The sequence below is a fragment of the Camelus bactrianus genome, chromosome 13, assembly GCF_048773025.1.
Source record: "Camelus bactrianus isolate YW-2024 breed Bactrian camel chromosome 13, ASM4877302v1, whole genome shotgun sequence".
NCBI lineage: Eukaryota > Metazoa > Chordata > Mammalia > Artiodactyla > Camelidae > Camelus > Camelus bactrianus.
The window spans coordinates 21,255,958-21,271,371 of NC_133551.1; the positions used below are offsets into that span (position 1 = coordinate 21,255,958).

Here is a 15,414-nt window from a genome sequence, read left to right on the forward strand (position 1 = left end):
CTTCAAAATCAGTTAAGGTTAATACATCATTACTGTTGCAATGCACAGCCCTTAGATTTCATAACAGTTTCTCACCAATCAGGAATAATTCCTCGGTCTTTTTCATGCTATGAAGAGTACAGACTTCTGTGAGATGATGGTGCATCATCCTAGGTCCCTTCAGCCTTCTCTCATGAAGATAAAGCATGATCAGGGTTCCTGCTTACAATATGTCAAGAATACCTCGGAAATGAATGCTGTGCTCTTGGTGCATTACAGGAGGGGTCATACAATGTTGGCCTGTTTTATTCCCGAGGCGGTACCATGGTCACTCAATCATGTTGGTGTCTGCCAGGTTTCTATACCGTAAGGTCACCTTTTTTCTCCTTGAAATTACTATTTCTGGAGAGACTGAGATCATACCATTATCCTGTTCCTCGTTGAAATTCTGCCCATCTGCCTTAGCTGTCATTGATAACACCTGTCTGATTCCATCACAACTATGATAATTTCTACTTCCATCATTCATTCTACATTTACTGGTTGGTATTTTACTATATGGAAGAGGTTTCCTTTTCTTCCTGTTTATTGCTTTATGTCAGTGGGGATTACTGTTTTATTCAGTAGGTTGTATTTTAAACTTAACCATGTTGTCCATAGATTTGGCCAATCAGGAGTACCTTCATGATGGCTGCTGTATCCTTTGACAGATCTGTCATTCTTAAAGCACTTTCTTACTTTCACACAATAAGAAGCTTATTTTGTGCTTTCTGGGCTCCAGCCCTAGAATCAGCCATTTTTCTAAGGAGCTCTAATTCCTTTTAGTAGATGATGATATTTAGAAACCAGAATATTGTTCATTACTACTGAGGTGTTACTGCTCTCTCCTTTCAGCATACAGAGCTAGGAAATGAGTTTACATATATGCATACCTACATACACACGTGTAAAAAAAACACAAGTATCTATATGTGTATATATTTTTTAAAGTATATTCATACCACTTGCAATTCTATTCCAAGACTTCAAGGTGCTTTCTAGCTTTTCCCGTTTCCATGCCTATACATGATGAAAGAGCTGGTATCCTCAGTGTGTTTTCGTATTTGACCAGTGAATTTACTTAGATGTGCAATGTAACTGCTCTTCTAAATACATAGACCTTCTCTGTCCACCATCTCTGCCTCCAGCGTCCTGTATCTTTGGCACCTGCAGGGATGCCACTATCACACAACACCTCCCTCCTACCCTCCCTCCCCATGGCAGGCCACTCCAAACTGCTCCACACAAAAACATGGAAGGAAAGGGTCAACTTGCTTTTTGAAAACCTTAATCTTATTTTTTTTTAATGCTTTTCTTTTGAATAAGGAGATCAGCAGAATCCAGCTCCAGCCGGACAGGTTGATTATACTAAGGCTTGGGAAGAGTACTACAAGAAAATGGGTATGTTCTGTTTCTTTGTTTGTACATTTAATTAAATTGAAACATTTAGTAACTATTGCACTAAAAGGTTGAAGATTTTGATAAAAAGCATGTTTGTATCATGCTTTTATTTTATTGCTAAATGCATTTATCAACCACTTACTAATGAAGCTTAAAGTTTCCCCACTGGCACATAGGATATTGAGTGTTACCTCTACTTTTGTCAAAGATTGTTACATATGTTAATAACCTAAATAGCATAGGTAAAATTATAGAGCATCAAGCAAAAATTAGTTGTGTGTGATACTCTTTTGCTGCAAAATAAGCAGGTAAGAAATAACCTACAGTGACAGAGAAAGTTAATTACTTAAATAACATTTGCATATATGAAAAAGGAAGAACAATCACCTAAAAGGGCTGTTTTCATTCAATAACTGTAGAGCATATACTACATGCCAAAGCATAGGAATAGATACTGAGAATGTGATTGTGGGCATAACACTAAGAGCCCTGTCCTTCTGCTCATTGTATTCTAATGGAGTGCAGTTGTTAATCAAGCACTTTACAAATACATTACTCCAAACAGCTGTGAATGAAAAGAACTGTACTGTGGTCCCCCCTTATCCATGGGGGATAGGTCCCAGAACCCCCCAGGTGGGTGCCTGAAACTGCGGGTAGTACTGAACCTTACATACCCCGTGCTTTTTCCTATACTTATGTACCTATCACAAAGTTCAGTATTTAGGCTTATTAAGAAAGTAACAACAGTATTAATAAAGCAGAACAGTTATAACAATATAGGGTAATGAAAGTTACATGAATGTGATATGTAATGTCTCAAAATATGTTGTACAGATTTAATGCTTTTCCATCTTAACTAATCATGCACTATGGCCATGACTTCTGTTTTGAGATGTTACAGCAAAACTAGCATGAAGTTCTTTCTCTTCTTTCACAATATCATAGATTTGTTCTTCCTGTAGATCTTAGAACCTCAGCATACAATTTTTTTTCTTACTAAGTCAACGAATTTTTACCTTTTCACTTAAGGGAAAAGGCTTTTTCTTTGGTATATCCAAATTGCCAGCATCAGTACTCTTTCACTTTGGGGTCATTATTGAGTAAGATAATGAACACACAAATACTGCAGTACCACAACAGTGGATCTTATAATCAAGGTGGCCTGAGTGGCTACTGAGTGACTTAATGGGTAGCATATGCTCTACAAAGGGACAGCATGAGATTCCATCATGGTACTCAGGGTAGCGTGCAATTTAAACTTAATGAATTGTTTATTTCTGGAATTTTCCTTGTAATATTTTCAGACCACGGTTGACCATAGCTAACTGGAACTGCAGAAAAGAACAGTGGACAAAGGGTGGGGTACTGTCTGTTCACTGACACTTACATGTACAGATTGGAAAACAAGTCCTAACAACTACGAAGTCATGGAACCAGACTTTGAATTCTTAGAAGTTCTAAGTCCCAAGACTGTCTCCTAAATTTGCATCTTTCAGGGACCATTTTGAACCTGATGTTATACTGCCAAACAAATCAGTTTTTTTTCAGATGCTTATTTTCTCTTAGTCATTTAAAATTAACACTTAACACCATAGCCACTTACCACAAACAAAAGCTAAACAGATAAACTTGACCTTTGTTCACTGATACAAAAAGTACCTATAGATGATAGAGTTTTGTCATAAAATACAGTCTACTTGTGATTCTCAATGTAAATTTCACCATTTTCTTTGCCAAAGAATGTCATTTTCCACAGAAAGAAAAATTTCCACAGTCGTGATTATACTAATCTTCTTTGTGTAAAAGGATGTATACCTAGTGATAAGGATGTTTTACACAGCTGGTGATATTTAAAAAAAGAAAAATAATTTTTCCTGTTAGAATGACTACAGGAAAGTCATGCTGCATGTTAACTTCTAAGGTTGTAAGAGATTCATTAATTTATGTTTTTGTGACCCAGTTTATCTTGGGCAGGTCTACAAAGGCTAAAATTCTACATAAAGAAACTTTTAAAAAACTTTAACCTCCAACAGTGTACTCTAATTAGGATGATCACATAATTTATTGCCCAAATTGGGATACTTTTGAGAAGAACTTTGGGAACGCTATTAATCATTCCTTGACGACATAGTGGTCATAACCTTAGCTCTTATGGTGACGTAGCATCACCGTTTTAAAGATTTGAGCATGTTGAGGTTAAAAATCAATAGATCCAGCTTGTATTTTCACAATAGGTAGTATGTTTTAGCTGTTCCCTACATTGTTACTAAAACTGGGTGAAAACAAAGGCCTATTGGTAGACTTAGGTATTTAATAAGTATACTATTTAGCCTTTTTACATTTTACCTGCCCAGAATGAGTGGGTATGTTGAATATAATCTACAAGGTCTAACCATTTAGATTTTTACAGAGTAGACATTTCACCTTGTTTTAGAGTTTTTCATTTTCTTCCTTTTTCCTGCTGACTACTACTATGTAAAATTCTAATTTAAGTACTAATATGCTGGACTGTCTTTAATCCTTTGTGGAGAAAAGTGGTAAAGAAATAATTTAATTAGATAACACCATCTAATCTTGAAGATCTTCCTTAACCCCCCACCTTCTTTTCAGTTGTATGTTTTTCTGTAGGACTGCAATGATCAGCTGTTTTATGAGCAAAGTGAATTGGTTGATTCCCCCTTATATGTAAATCCTAAATGTTAGGTTGTCAGGTCTTTAAATGATACCTACAAGGTCCTTTTTTTTTTTTTTTTCTGTAAGTTTTTTGTTGTTGTTGTTGTTTTTAATGATTGGTTGCTTAACTATTGTGATTTTTTTTTCTAGGTGCATTACTAGTCCTTAAGATCTTTTTAGGATAACTACAAATAAGAGACCTTAAAGGATAAAACTAATCAATTCAGTTTTTGAGCTTTTTAAATGGAAGGAAAGAAGGGGGTAATAAAATATATTATAAGGGAAAGATGAAGATCTTTATCTCCAAGTCAAACTCCTTTATTTGGAGAGATTGAGTTTTGCTCTTCCAGGGGGCAGAGGTGGGATTTCCTAGGACTCTGGATGCCTGATTTCCAATCCAGTGTCCTCTTCATCAAACTAGGAAGACTGTCTCAGCTTTTGAAGCCTAATTTCAGCTTTTTCTGTTAAGAACAGAAAAATCCCCAATCACACTATAAATTTGTTAGTTTGCTTTATTAGTAAATAAACCTGCATTGAATTAATTTTGTTTTCTGAAACAGTTCTGAATTGTCTATGATTAACACAAAGAGAGAACTTAGGGGGAGAGATTGTTAAAGATGAGATTCTAGAGGGTTAAAGAAGAAATTTCATATTTTTGTCACATAAGGAATGGCAGCAATTTGGATGTGGGTGTTTTTGAAGCTAGGATGAAGGGAACTTTTGTAATAAATAAACACCCTAAAGAGAAATAGGGTTTCAGAATAAAGACAGGCAATTTCTGTTTGGAAGAGAGTAAGTGAAGGCATTTTGGGTTAAGTTTGACTTGCGGGAGGCCCCTATAATGTTAAGCACTGATGTAGTGAACCCTGAACCCTTAGCATATGATACCTTAAGCTTAAAAGAGCCAAGAGAGTGGTTGCGGGAAAGATGCAGGTGTATGGAAAGACAACTGAGGGTGAAATCTATTCAAGAGAAAGCTGTCTTTTGGGCTGAAGTAGAATGTTGCACATAAACTCTAGGGCAAGTCTTATCTCTTGAATGCGATGAAATTAAAGTAAGACTTAATTAGTCTTACTTAAAAGACTTAATATGCTGTAAAGCTATATGAAAGTATTAAGTAATATTCTACTAAAGTATAAACTGTCTCACATCAAAACACTTTCTGAACTGAGAAGAATAAAGGGAGCAAGTTAAGGACATGCCTTTATAAAGGGCAAGAGGCTAGGGGAAGAGCCAACTCGTAAATAGATGAGATAGGAAGAGTTCTTCCCCTGCTTTCAGCTGGACGGAATGAGTCACATTTGCCCTTTAGATAAGAGAAGTGGAGTGAGTTTTTCTTTGGATGCTTTCAAGATTGGAATGTCAAGTGTTGATGGGTTGATGACTTACTTAACTGAGTTTATTTTTCTTGGAGTCCGACATGTTTACTTGCAGCTTTCTACAGGGATGTTTGAGTTCAGGGGGCTGTTTTTGGAATGAGCATTTGAGTTTGACAAATTTTCTTGATGTGTCCCTGATACTGTTATTTTTATCTCTAAAATATCAGTATCTCTTAACAATGAGAGTCTGTTTGTAAACCTGAAGTGGAAATTGTTGCTGTCTTAAGTTTGGCCTCAAGTCAATGAGTTTTCAAGTGTGCATTTTATAAGAAAACTGTGTGTGGTTTCATTACTATTGGGACCTGGATATTTGGCAGTTGTCTAAATCTGAAACTGGTTTCAGATTTATTTGACTTGTGTCTCCTCATACAATCAAAATGTTAAACTCACTTCCTCTTTGAGAAGAGTTATGGAAAATGAAAATAAAAATAAGAGAATTTTGTTTATAAGTGTGTGGGATTTCTGCTGTTGCTCATAGAATTAGAGGGAGTTTCTTGCATTTGTAAAGTTAGTGGTAAATCTCAAATTCTTATTTACTCATTTGCTTTTTTTCCTTGACCAGTTTTGTTATTGTGATAGACAACATCTAACATAAGACAGCTTTCTGCCAGTATTTTTTTGTCTGGCTGTAATTTCATAAAGCCAAATGAATTATAGACTAAATAAAATTCTCTTTGAATATAGGAGCTAAATAGGAAAACACATGTCCTCTTTCTCATCAACTTACCAATTTTTTATACCTTCAGAAAGTCGGGAAAATAGTACAGCAAACACTCATACTCATGTTTTCTACCCAAAATCACCATTTTTTTTTAAGTTTGTTATATGTACTTTGTGCCTTTTTTTCCTGTGCCTGAGCCATTTCAAAGTAAGTTGCAAAATATTTGCTGTAAATAATTTCAGTAATATCAACATATTTAAATTTCCTTGGTTGTCAGAAAAAAATATCTTTCGTAGCTGTTGGGGAAGGGGTTTTTTTTTATTGGTTTTAATCTAGAGCTCATCCAAGGTTCACTGCATTTGATTATGCCTCTTTAGTTTCTTAATTCAGGAAAGTCGCCTAGGAGAACTGGTTGTAAAAGCTGTTGAGTTTTGTGTTTCATTGATCTTGTTACTTAGAACCTCTTCAGTAGTAATTATTATTGATATTCATCATCAGGTTATTTTTAATAAAATTGTAATTTGGGGACATCATACTAAGATTTTAAATGTTATTAAAAGATATCTTAAAGATTAGTATTTGTGCACATGGTTTGTAGGTTAATCAGGAAACAAAACTCTTGGCCAGATCTTAATTAATAGTCTTTAAGTAATAGCTTTTAAGTGGGTTTTTTATTTCTCAAAAATGTTCTTTTCCTTTTTCTCAGTTGAAGATTAGCATTTTATTTAAAACTTGTAGTGTAACAAATCCAAATGGATAAGAAGACCACAAAAAATAGTCCATCCATTCTCCCCAGCATCACCATGGGGCAACCATAGACTTCTTGACGTACTTTCCAGACTCAGTTTAGAAATTAGTACTTTATAAATTCTGTAATTGAATCAAGATTATGCCTAAATGTTTACCTTTCTTAGTTAAAACTGGGGGGGGGGGGTGTTTTTATTACTCATGATGCTCTAGAACTAAAAGTTATGATTAGTATAAGGCAAAACGAAAATAAAGAGCATTCGGATTTTTTTTTTAATTAGTTTTCTGACACTAATGAATATTTAAAATAAAACAAGAGCAATCCTGACCCTCTGTGCTTTTGTCTTTATAACCTGTACTTAACAGTGGATATAATTTTGTATTAAAATTTAGGGGGTTTTTTTTAGGTCAACAAGGGCAGACACAAGATTATTCAAAGGCTTGGGAGGAATATTACAAGAAGCAAGGTATTGTTTTTATTAGAAACGAGATTCTTTGAGGCTTTTAATTGCGGTTACAGCAACAAAGTTGTTCTGTTTTCTCAAAGGTCAGGCAGTTCCTGCTCCTACTGGTGCTCCACCAGGTGGTCAGCCCGATTATAGTGCAGCCTGGGCTGAGTACTATAGACAGCAAGCAGCCTACTATGCCCAGACAAGTCCCCAGGGAATGCCGCAGCATCCTCCAGCTCCTCAGGTACAGTAAACTTGCCGATGTGCTGATTTCATCTCCAGTCATGTTCTCTGCATGTTTACTGTTGTCTGGGATTATGTTTGCCTTTTAAAATTTTTATCTGGCAAAGTATAACTAAATGAAGTATTGTATGGTATATTGTTCTGGGTTTTTTGGTTTGTTTTTTTATAATGCTTTCTGGCATCTGAGTGCTGAATATTTCTATAATGCCTTTGATTTTAAAAATAAATTTTTTTCCCCCAGGGATTTGCAAATCATGCAAGAAGCCACCACCATTTATATTAACCAGTTTTTCTTTCTTAAAGGACTCACTCCTGAGTTAGCTCCGTTTAAAGGATTTTCTTTAACTTTTTGTGTATTTCTTATGTATCTCTTCTGCACAGGGCCAATAATAAGAAGTGGACAATACAGTATTTGCTTCATTGTGTGGGGGAAAAAAACCTTTGTTAAATATATGGATGCAGACGGCTTGATGAAGATCTTAATTTTGTTTTTGGTTTTAAAATAGTGTTTTTTCTTTCTTCCTTTCTTTCTTTTTTTTTTTTTTTTTTTTTTTGAAAATGTACAAAATATCTATCACTACTGATAGGAGGTTAATATTTCTGTGTAGAAATGAAAATTGGTTTGTTTTTAGTATTTAGTGTAGATGTACACATTCCAGCAAATGTATTTGCAACTATTATGTGGTCAATGCTTTGTGATATAAATGTACTTTTTCAATGTATACTTTCACTTTTAAAATGCCTGTTTTGTGCTTTACAATAAATGATATGAAACCTCCTGTGTCGGTAAGTTGGATATGTGGGTATTTAAAGGATTCGTAATTTCTTAGCAATGATAAATTAAGATACATATACACAAATATGTAAGCTTTCCCCATGAAATATTATTTGAGTTTTTAAACCACTGGCATGTTTTTTTCCCCCTTGCAGTATAGTGGTAGATTGGAGGATCTTTTCCATTTATTGTATTTGGCTGTTTCAGCACAAGTAATCCTGATATCTTCATTTTTTTTCCTTCTGTTTGATTAAAAACTGCATGTGTATACAGTGATCTTTTGGCATACTTCCATTGCATTAACAGTGAAATTTCCTTTTATACATGACCACTGTTTGAGACCTGTACTGCTGCTATAACAGTTAACCTTTCTATTTTTAATCTGATAATTACTTGATTTCCAAGACTGTTTCAGCATAACTAATTTTAAACAGTTTTCAGACAGTGAATATGAGTAGTCTATGATAAGTTTTTTTCATGTAAAGTAGTTCTTTCAATGTATACAATATTAGTGTGTTTCTTTCTAAATTTAGGGTAGAAAAAGTGAGTAGTATGCAAAAGTCTAGCTACAGTGCATCTGCCATTGAAAACATTATTGGGGTATGAAAATGTTCAAGCTTTTTTTTCCTTTTTTTTTTCTTTTTGCAGTATAGATAAGCTTTGTTTTGTAAATGCACAAGTCCAATCATTGAATCAACTTAATTTTTTTATGTACTTGAAATCATTTTATTGCTCTATAACACTCATGCTGAAGTTCTGATATTTTGTTGAAATCCATTGTTTTACTCTTTGCATATTTGTTGGCTCTTTGCATATTAATATATTAGACTACATGCAAATACAGTCTGTCTTGCCATTGTCTGTTGAAGTGCAGGTTTGATCCAGCCAGTATAGAACTAGCTCTGTAGGGGTGAGGAGGACTGTGCTGTGTATCATCCTTGATTGTGTTCCTTCAAGGAGCATTGCACTGTAAGTACATCAGAATGACAAATTGATGAACTGCAACAGTATCTTTTTGTCAATGTTCCACATAATGTAAATGCCATACTTTGTGTGAATATTATGTTGGAATACAGTGCTGATAATTCTGGAAAACCATAACTGCTTCTTAATTTAATATAGAATAATTCATAGGTCTGTATTTTTTTTAAAGTGAGCTTAATGGGTAAGTATTTTTGATATGCTTTAGCTATAGCTAAAGAAAATTGATCATTGACAAAGTTGATTAGTATTTACTCATTGGTGCTCCTAAAATATATTGTTTTTCAGTGTAAAATATGCATATCTTATATTAATATGAAAGACTTGAAATGTATCAGACAGCAGTTTTCAGTTTGCAAATATTAAGCAATGTAGCAGTTTTAACACCATTTCCTAAATATATATGCTAGCTCTTGCATTGGTGGAGAGCACCATTTGTTGTTCTTAATATTTTATAAAGAAAGATGTACAAGGACATAAATGTTGAGATTACTTTAGGGTTCATTATAGATATTTTGAAATGTTTTTTTGACTGTTTATAGTATCCAAAGTGACTTCCCTTACCCTTACGTAGATACGGATATGTAGTTCTAGTTTGAAGTTTAATAGTTAAGGAGCTAGTTATCTGTTATCTTTAAGAGTAGGGTATTGACGTGAACAATTTCAGTATTTTGCATGAATACTGTTTTATAGATGACCTTTTAGGAAAGTGGTGCATTTATTAATTAAAGAGATAGTTTAGTTGGATTCAGTATCATAACTCACAAATTGGAGGCTGTTGATTTTGATTCATTTAAGGTTTAAAATCTTTATTAATTGCAAACAGTGCAATTATTTATACTTCACAGTGCCTTCCCAGACCTTCCACCTTAGGTTCTGCTGCAAAAAGCAACAGGTAAGCACAACCTAAGGACATATATAAATAAATATTTCAGTACATTAATGTTGTCCCTGTGAGGTTTTTGTGGTTGTGTATTCAAAGGCAGTCTGCTACTGCTTCCCCAAAATGTATTTTGTTCTCTATGCTACCATTTCAGTGGAAAGTCTGTAAGTTGTTCAAACAACTGTTTACATTTCTGGGTAATGTTTTTTATTTTCTTCTTTTTTTTTTTATTAAAACAAAGAGATGATGAGTAGATTGCTGCTGTAATTGAACTACATCCAAACTTTTTATAATCTTTTCCCAAATACAGAAGAATTGTTAAAAATTAAAGGACAGTTACATAGTTTTCAAGACTTAGGAAATCATTTGGTCAGAAACGTCAACAGCCTTCACAGTCTGTCTTTGATTGACGAGACATTTACTGTGCCCTCCACTACTGTGGAGTCTTTATTTTTTTTCTTATTCTTGAACTGTAGTAGTTCAGTAAGGACATTATGGGTTAGAATCTTGTTATGACTTTTTTTTTTTTTAAGACAATTCAGTTCTCATGACTTTAATATATATACTGAAAAAGGAAAAAATTATAAGGAATACTGGCAGTATGTTTTGATAAGGCATGTGCATCAGTGAAATGTTAACTGTATAGCAAATAACCTTTCATAATCTGTATAGCAACCAATATTTTTCTGATTTATAATACTTTAATAACTGACGCTGCATTTATTTTATTTTTTTGCCAGTTTAAAATGTTTGTGTGTTCTTAATAGATGATTTTAACTGGTACATATTTTGAGTTAAGATGAATGTATTAAAGCAGCATCATACCAGTTTTGTTTTTACTCGATTTCTAAAATGTGCTGATCCTTTTAAAACTCCTGCTTATCTCTACAACAAAGAAAAATATTCAAAAATACTGCCTTCATTTTCACACACAGTGCTGAAGATGCTGCAAGCACCAAATCATAGCTCATAAAATCAGGTCCTGAGATAGTTGCCCATAAAGAGGAATCCTTTGAGTGTATGCCATTGGTGAGCCGATGAGCATGGACCATAGAAGGGCTCAATGTAGAAGGTAAAATTGGCAAATCATAATTGAGAAAAATGAAATGTTTTCCCATACATAATATGGTGTAGGGTGTAATGTACCTGCTTTTGATCACTTTTCATTTTAAAGTGCTATTCACTTGCTCTTAAATGTTCCATGAACTGTTAAATTTTGTAAGTTAATGTAGTTACTGCACCACATTTATGTGTGTGTGTATGTGTGTTTTAATAGTCAATGATAGGTATGTTAAGATTGATAATATAAAGGAGCTCTTTGAACCTTAAGAGCCTGTCAAGTTTTGGTTAGTTGTAGTTTTTGCATTTTTATAAAGAGAAAAATACATATGAATGCTAGTAAATATTGGGGCAATGTTTCTATCATGAGAATTTTTTTTTATTCATTACCATAAGCCTTCACTGATACTGCAAGCATTTTTTAAATGGCGCTAATCTTAACCTTGAAATAAATGGAAAGCAGAAAAGGTGAGCCAGTTGATTTGAATGCAGTGGATGTTAGGAGTGATAGAAACAATGTTTAGATTGAAATTGAACTGATTTATTTTATTTAGCACTTAAATTTGACAATGTGTTTTTGTTTTTAAGATATCTTACTTAGTGTGGTGATACTTAGAATTCTTATGGTTTGATGTTTTAGAATGAGAAGTATACTTTTTATTTTTAATTAATGAAAATGATTTTAATACTAAAACTAGTGATTTAATACTAGTTGTTTTTAAACATTATAAAATATATCCTTAGACAAATACTTTAGTACTTAATTCATAGGAGAGGGGTTGGGTAGGAGTAAAAGAGTACCTTAAGAGGGAAATAGGAATTTATTCAGAAGCTGTAACATTTGTTTGAATACTCTGCCAGGAGAACCACTTCTACCTGCAGAGTTACCTTTTGTCTAGCATAAGGTTGTAGAAATTACTAATTAATGAAGATGTCTTTTTATTTTCTGAAAATGCTGCCTCACTTTAAAATGTATTTTAACAATACTTAAAGATAATTTTGACTCTGAAAAATAACCTTATTTTTTGTTTAGTCACTTGAGTTTTCTTGCCACAGTATAAACTTGAGGGATTTTATATAAATTGGTGCTTTTAAGAAAGCAAATAAATCCCAGGTTTTTATTTTCTTCAGTGATACCCCTATAGAAACTCTTAAATGTATTTGCGCATATATATATTTTTTCTTATGCATGCTCAATGCATTTTCGTCCTGAGAAAAGTGTTCTCTACAGAAACTACCCGTGTAAAAAGAAGATTGGCTTAAAATGGCTACTGTGATGGGAACAGTGTCTTAGGGAGATGCAGCTTGGACTTGAGGTAAATTGAATACTTTACAAACTGTGGTTTAGAGTTTGCTTTAATACCATTGTATGTAAAAGGGTACAAGCTTGCTGTAATTTTGTATTGATTATGGTTTCCTCAATAAAAAAAAAGAATAAATGTACATTGGTGACTATTATAAGAGTGTTTTGTCTCTTTTCTAAAATACTGAAAGACTTTTTTAAAATACAGAAGTTATTTTATTATGGGTTTACATTGTAAAATAAAATTGTCTTCCAGAAAATTAAAATATAAAACAACTTGATAATAGAACATGGTAGCTGATTATTTACAAACTCACTTTAAAAACCTAAAATTGAAGATTGTGCCATTTTCCCCTAAATCTACTTCTCTTAGCTCTTGAAATCCTCAGTTGTGTTGAAATTTTTTCTCCTGCATGAACTATTAGTACAAAGTTTTCTCATTAAAATATCATTTGTTCAGGCAAGGTCATAACAGTTTGCTTTCTGAGCTGGAATATATGTTACACACATTTTGAAAAGTATATGTTTAATATTCTCAACACTCAGAACTGTGTATTAGGCAGTGGTTTCCATCACATTTTCTCTGGCAATTGTTTCTTAAGTCTTTATTTTTTGTTTGTTTTTTTCCACACAGAGGGAGGAATGACACCTCTATCCCCTTAATGTATCTGCTTCAGGAAGTCTTTGAGATGACAACAACCGAAATGATGTACTACTGAGGGGGAAGAAGCCCATTCAAATTGATAGGTTCCAAATTCATTAAGTTTCAGCTAGTTCAGACTAATTTCAGAAGTGAATAGCTCATGAACAGTATTCTCTCATGCAAAATAATGTGTTCTATTTATGATTTTTTAAAACATAATTGCTGTGAACATGGGAAATACACAGCCTTTGTAATAGGTTGATAAAATAATTGAGTAAATTCCCCACTTTGCCCCCATTAAATTACACATGAACTTCTACTACATAATATGGCGATGAATCTGGTGCTCGTTTGACAAGGAAGACGGTATTCTTTAGATGAACTTGTGTTTTGAAGACTGTTAGGGAAAGGAATAAGAAGTAAACAGTGGCACTTCTGGTTTCCTTTTTTTTGGCCCCGCCACAGAAAAGATGGATGTAAGAAAGTCGGAGAGAGAGAGAGAGTTCCAGGGAGAGAGAAGGGGACCTAGTAGTCGTCAGCTAAAAAAGAGAAGAAGAAGAGTGATTTTTTTTTCAAAGGAAAACAAATTTAAATAAAATAAAAGTTCTGTATTCAGAGGGCGATTAATTCTTACTTTCAATGGTGAGAATACAGCTACTAGCTGCAGAGCCTCTGCTGTTGACCGCTTTACACATGTACTCCCCTTCGTCCTCCGGGAAGGTCTCCGGTAAATAAAGGCAGTGAGTTTCTCCTCTTTCGATATATTGGTAGTCTTCTCCATCTTGCAGTATTTCTCCTTCAAACCACCATGTGATTTCTGGTTTGGGTTCTCCTGTTACTTTCACAGTAAACCTAACTGGCTCACTGTCTACAACTGATATGTTTTTTAGAGGCTTCTTAAACCACGGAGCTCCTGATCTGGTCTGCTCTTCATCTTCAATAGTGGAGCCATTCATGGTACCACCTTCTTCCTCTTCCTCTTCTTCTCTTTTCTATATTAAAATAAGTGTATTTAAGTTGGCATTTATACTACAGTAGTAGTTTCAGGACAGTGGTTTAGTAGTAGAATTTTGGAGGTAAATGTATTTTCCCCCAAAGTAAACATGTAAATGTGCTTACTACAAAGTATTTTATAAAACATTCCAGTGAATTGAAAGCTATTAAAAAAACTTTTTTTTTAATCCTTCATAAAACTTTGGTTTTTAAAAGATCACCTTTGGAAAATAAGGATATGTAAGCCTGGTACCTTTTGTAGTGCTGCATCAATTTCCTTTTGTTCAAACTGCATGCGTAGTAACTTTTGTTCTTCAATTCTTCTTTGTTCTTCTTCTTCTCTTGCCTTAGCCATTCGCTCAAATCTAGCTTTCATATTCACTTTATGAGTAAATGGAGCCTCACTTTTTTTTGCCGGCTTGATATCTACATCTTCTTCCTTTACAAAAGTGAGCCAAGAATAAGAATTGTTTACTACAAACCAGCAAGAACTAAGATGTTAATAGTTCTGAAGATGTCGTTTATAGGCACAAAATAATTAACATGTTTGTAATGCATATTTGTGCTACACTGAGACATGGAGATTCTTACTACCCACAAGTTTCATTTCTGAAACAGTCTCTTAATTAGAATCCTTTTCTCCCAATATAAAGATCACAGGTTGTCACTGGAGTCCCAGTGTATTTATTTGCAGAACCAAATCTCAGTGCTTGTTGATAGTACTGAGTAACAGAAAAGAGTGAGGATATAATTGTTAACAATTGTTAAAATAGTCCTTTCTCATAAGTCTCCCTTATCGCTCTTCACCGTACTACATAATACAGAAATGCAGTTTGTTGTTTCCCACTTCATGATTTCCTTCACCTCTTTTTGTTAATAACTGCATGGATTCCATCCAACAAATAATTTATTGATGGGCAAATGGCAGAGAAGAGAGCATAGAGAAAGCATAGGAAGACAACTGTTAAACATGCAATTGCTGGAACTTGGGGAAATCACTGAGGTGACGAATGGCTCTGAATCAATCTAGTTAGGGGTGAGACTTGGAAGCCATGGAAATAATTAAGGGAGTAATTTAAGAGCAGAGTTTAAACTGTCAAATAGTCTGTAAAACCAACTTTGTGATGAGGTCACTGGCCTCTGAGAGCAGTTTCAGTAGTCTTGTGGGTAGTTAATTCGTGGTTTCAAAAGTACTTTAGCTGTAGT

General features: G+C 34.0%; 2 protein-coding genes across 28 annotated transcripts in view; one reads left to right on the forward strand and one right to left on the reverse strand.

Moving 5' to 3' along the window:
- The window catches only part of FUBP1 (far upstream element binding protein 1), a 31,846-nt gene extending 19,116 nt beyond the window's left edge, over nt 1–12,730 (forward strand). For 5 of the 23 annotated variants that reach the window (XM_010963360.3, XM_074376172.1, XM_074376173.1 and 2 more), the window contains 4 exons: nt 1,345–1,419; nt 7,287–7,346; nt 7,427–7,572; nt 9,216–12,730. In XM_010963360.3, the coding sequence (XP_010961662.1) occupies nt 1,345–1,419; nt 7,287–7,346; nt 7,427–7,572; nt 9,216–9,254 (320 nt within the window). In that variant the 3' untranslated portion in view covers nt 9,255–12,730. Of the gene's footprint in view, nt 1–1,344; nt 1,420–7,286; nt 7,347–7,426 lie in introns of all 23 variants that reach the window. The other 18 variants (XM_074376174.1, XM_074376177.1, XM_074376178.1 and 15 more) reach the window with 10 other exon arrangements.
- Nucleotides 12,731–13,138: 408 nt separating this feature from the next.
- The window catches only part of NEXN (nexilin F-actin binding protein), a 41,098-nt gene continuing 38,822 nt past the window's right edge, over nt 13,139–15,414 (reverse strand). For 3 of the 5 annotated variants that reach the window (XM_074376186.1, XM_074376185.1, XM_074376183.1), the window contains 3 exons: nt 14,462–14,647; nt 13,850–14,207; nt 13,139–13,754 (listed from right to left, as the gene is read on the reverse strand). In XM_074376186.1, the coding sequence (XP_074232287.1) occupies nt 13,741–13,754; nt 13,850–14,207; nt 14,462–14,647 (558 nt within the window). In that variant the 3' untranslated portion in view covers nt 13,139–13,740. Of the gene's footprint in view, nt 14,208–14,461; nt 14,648–15,414 lie in introns of all 5 variants that reach the window. The other 2 variants (XM_074376187.1, XM_074376184.1) reach the window with 1 other exon arrangement.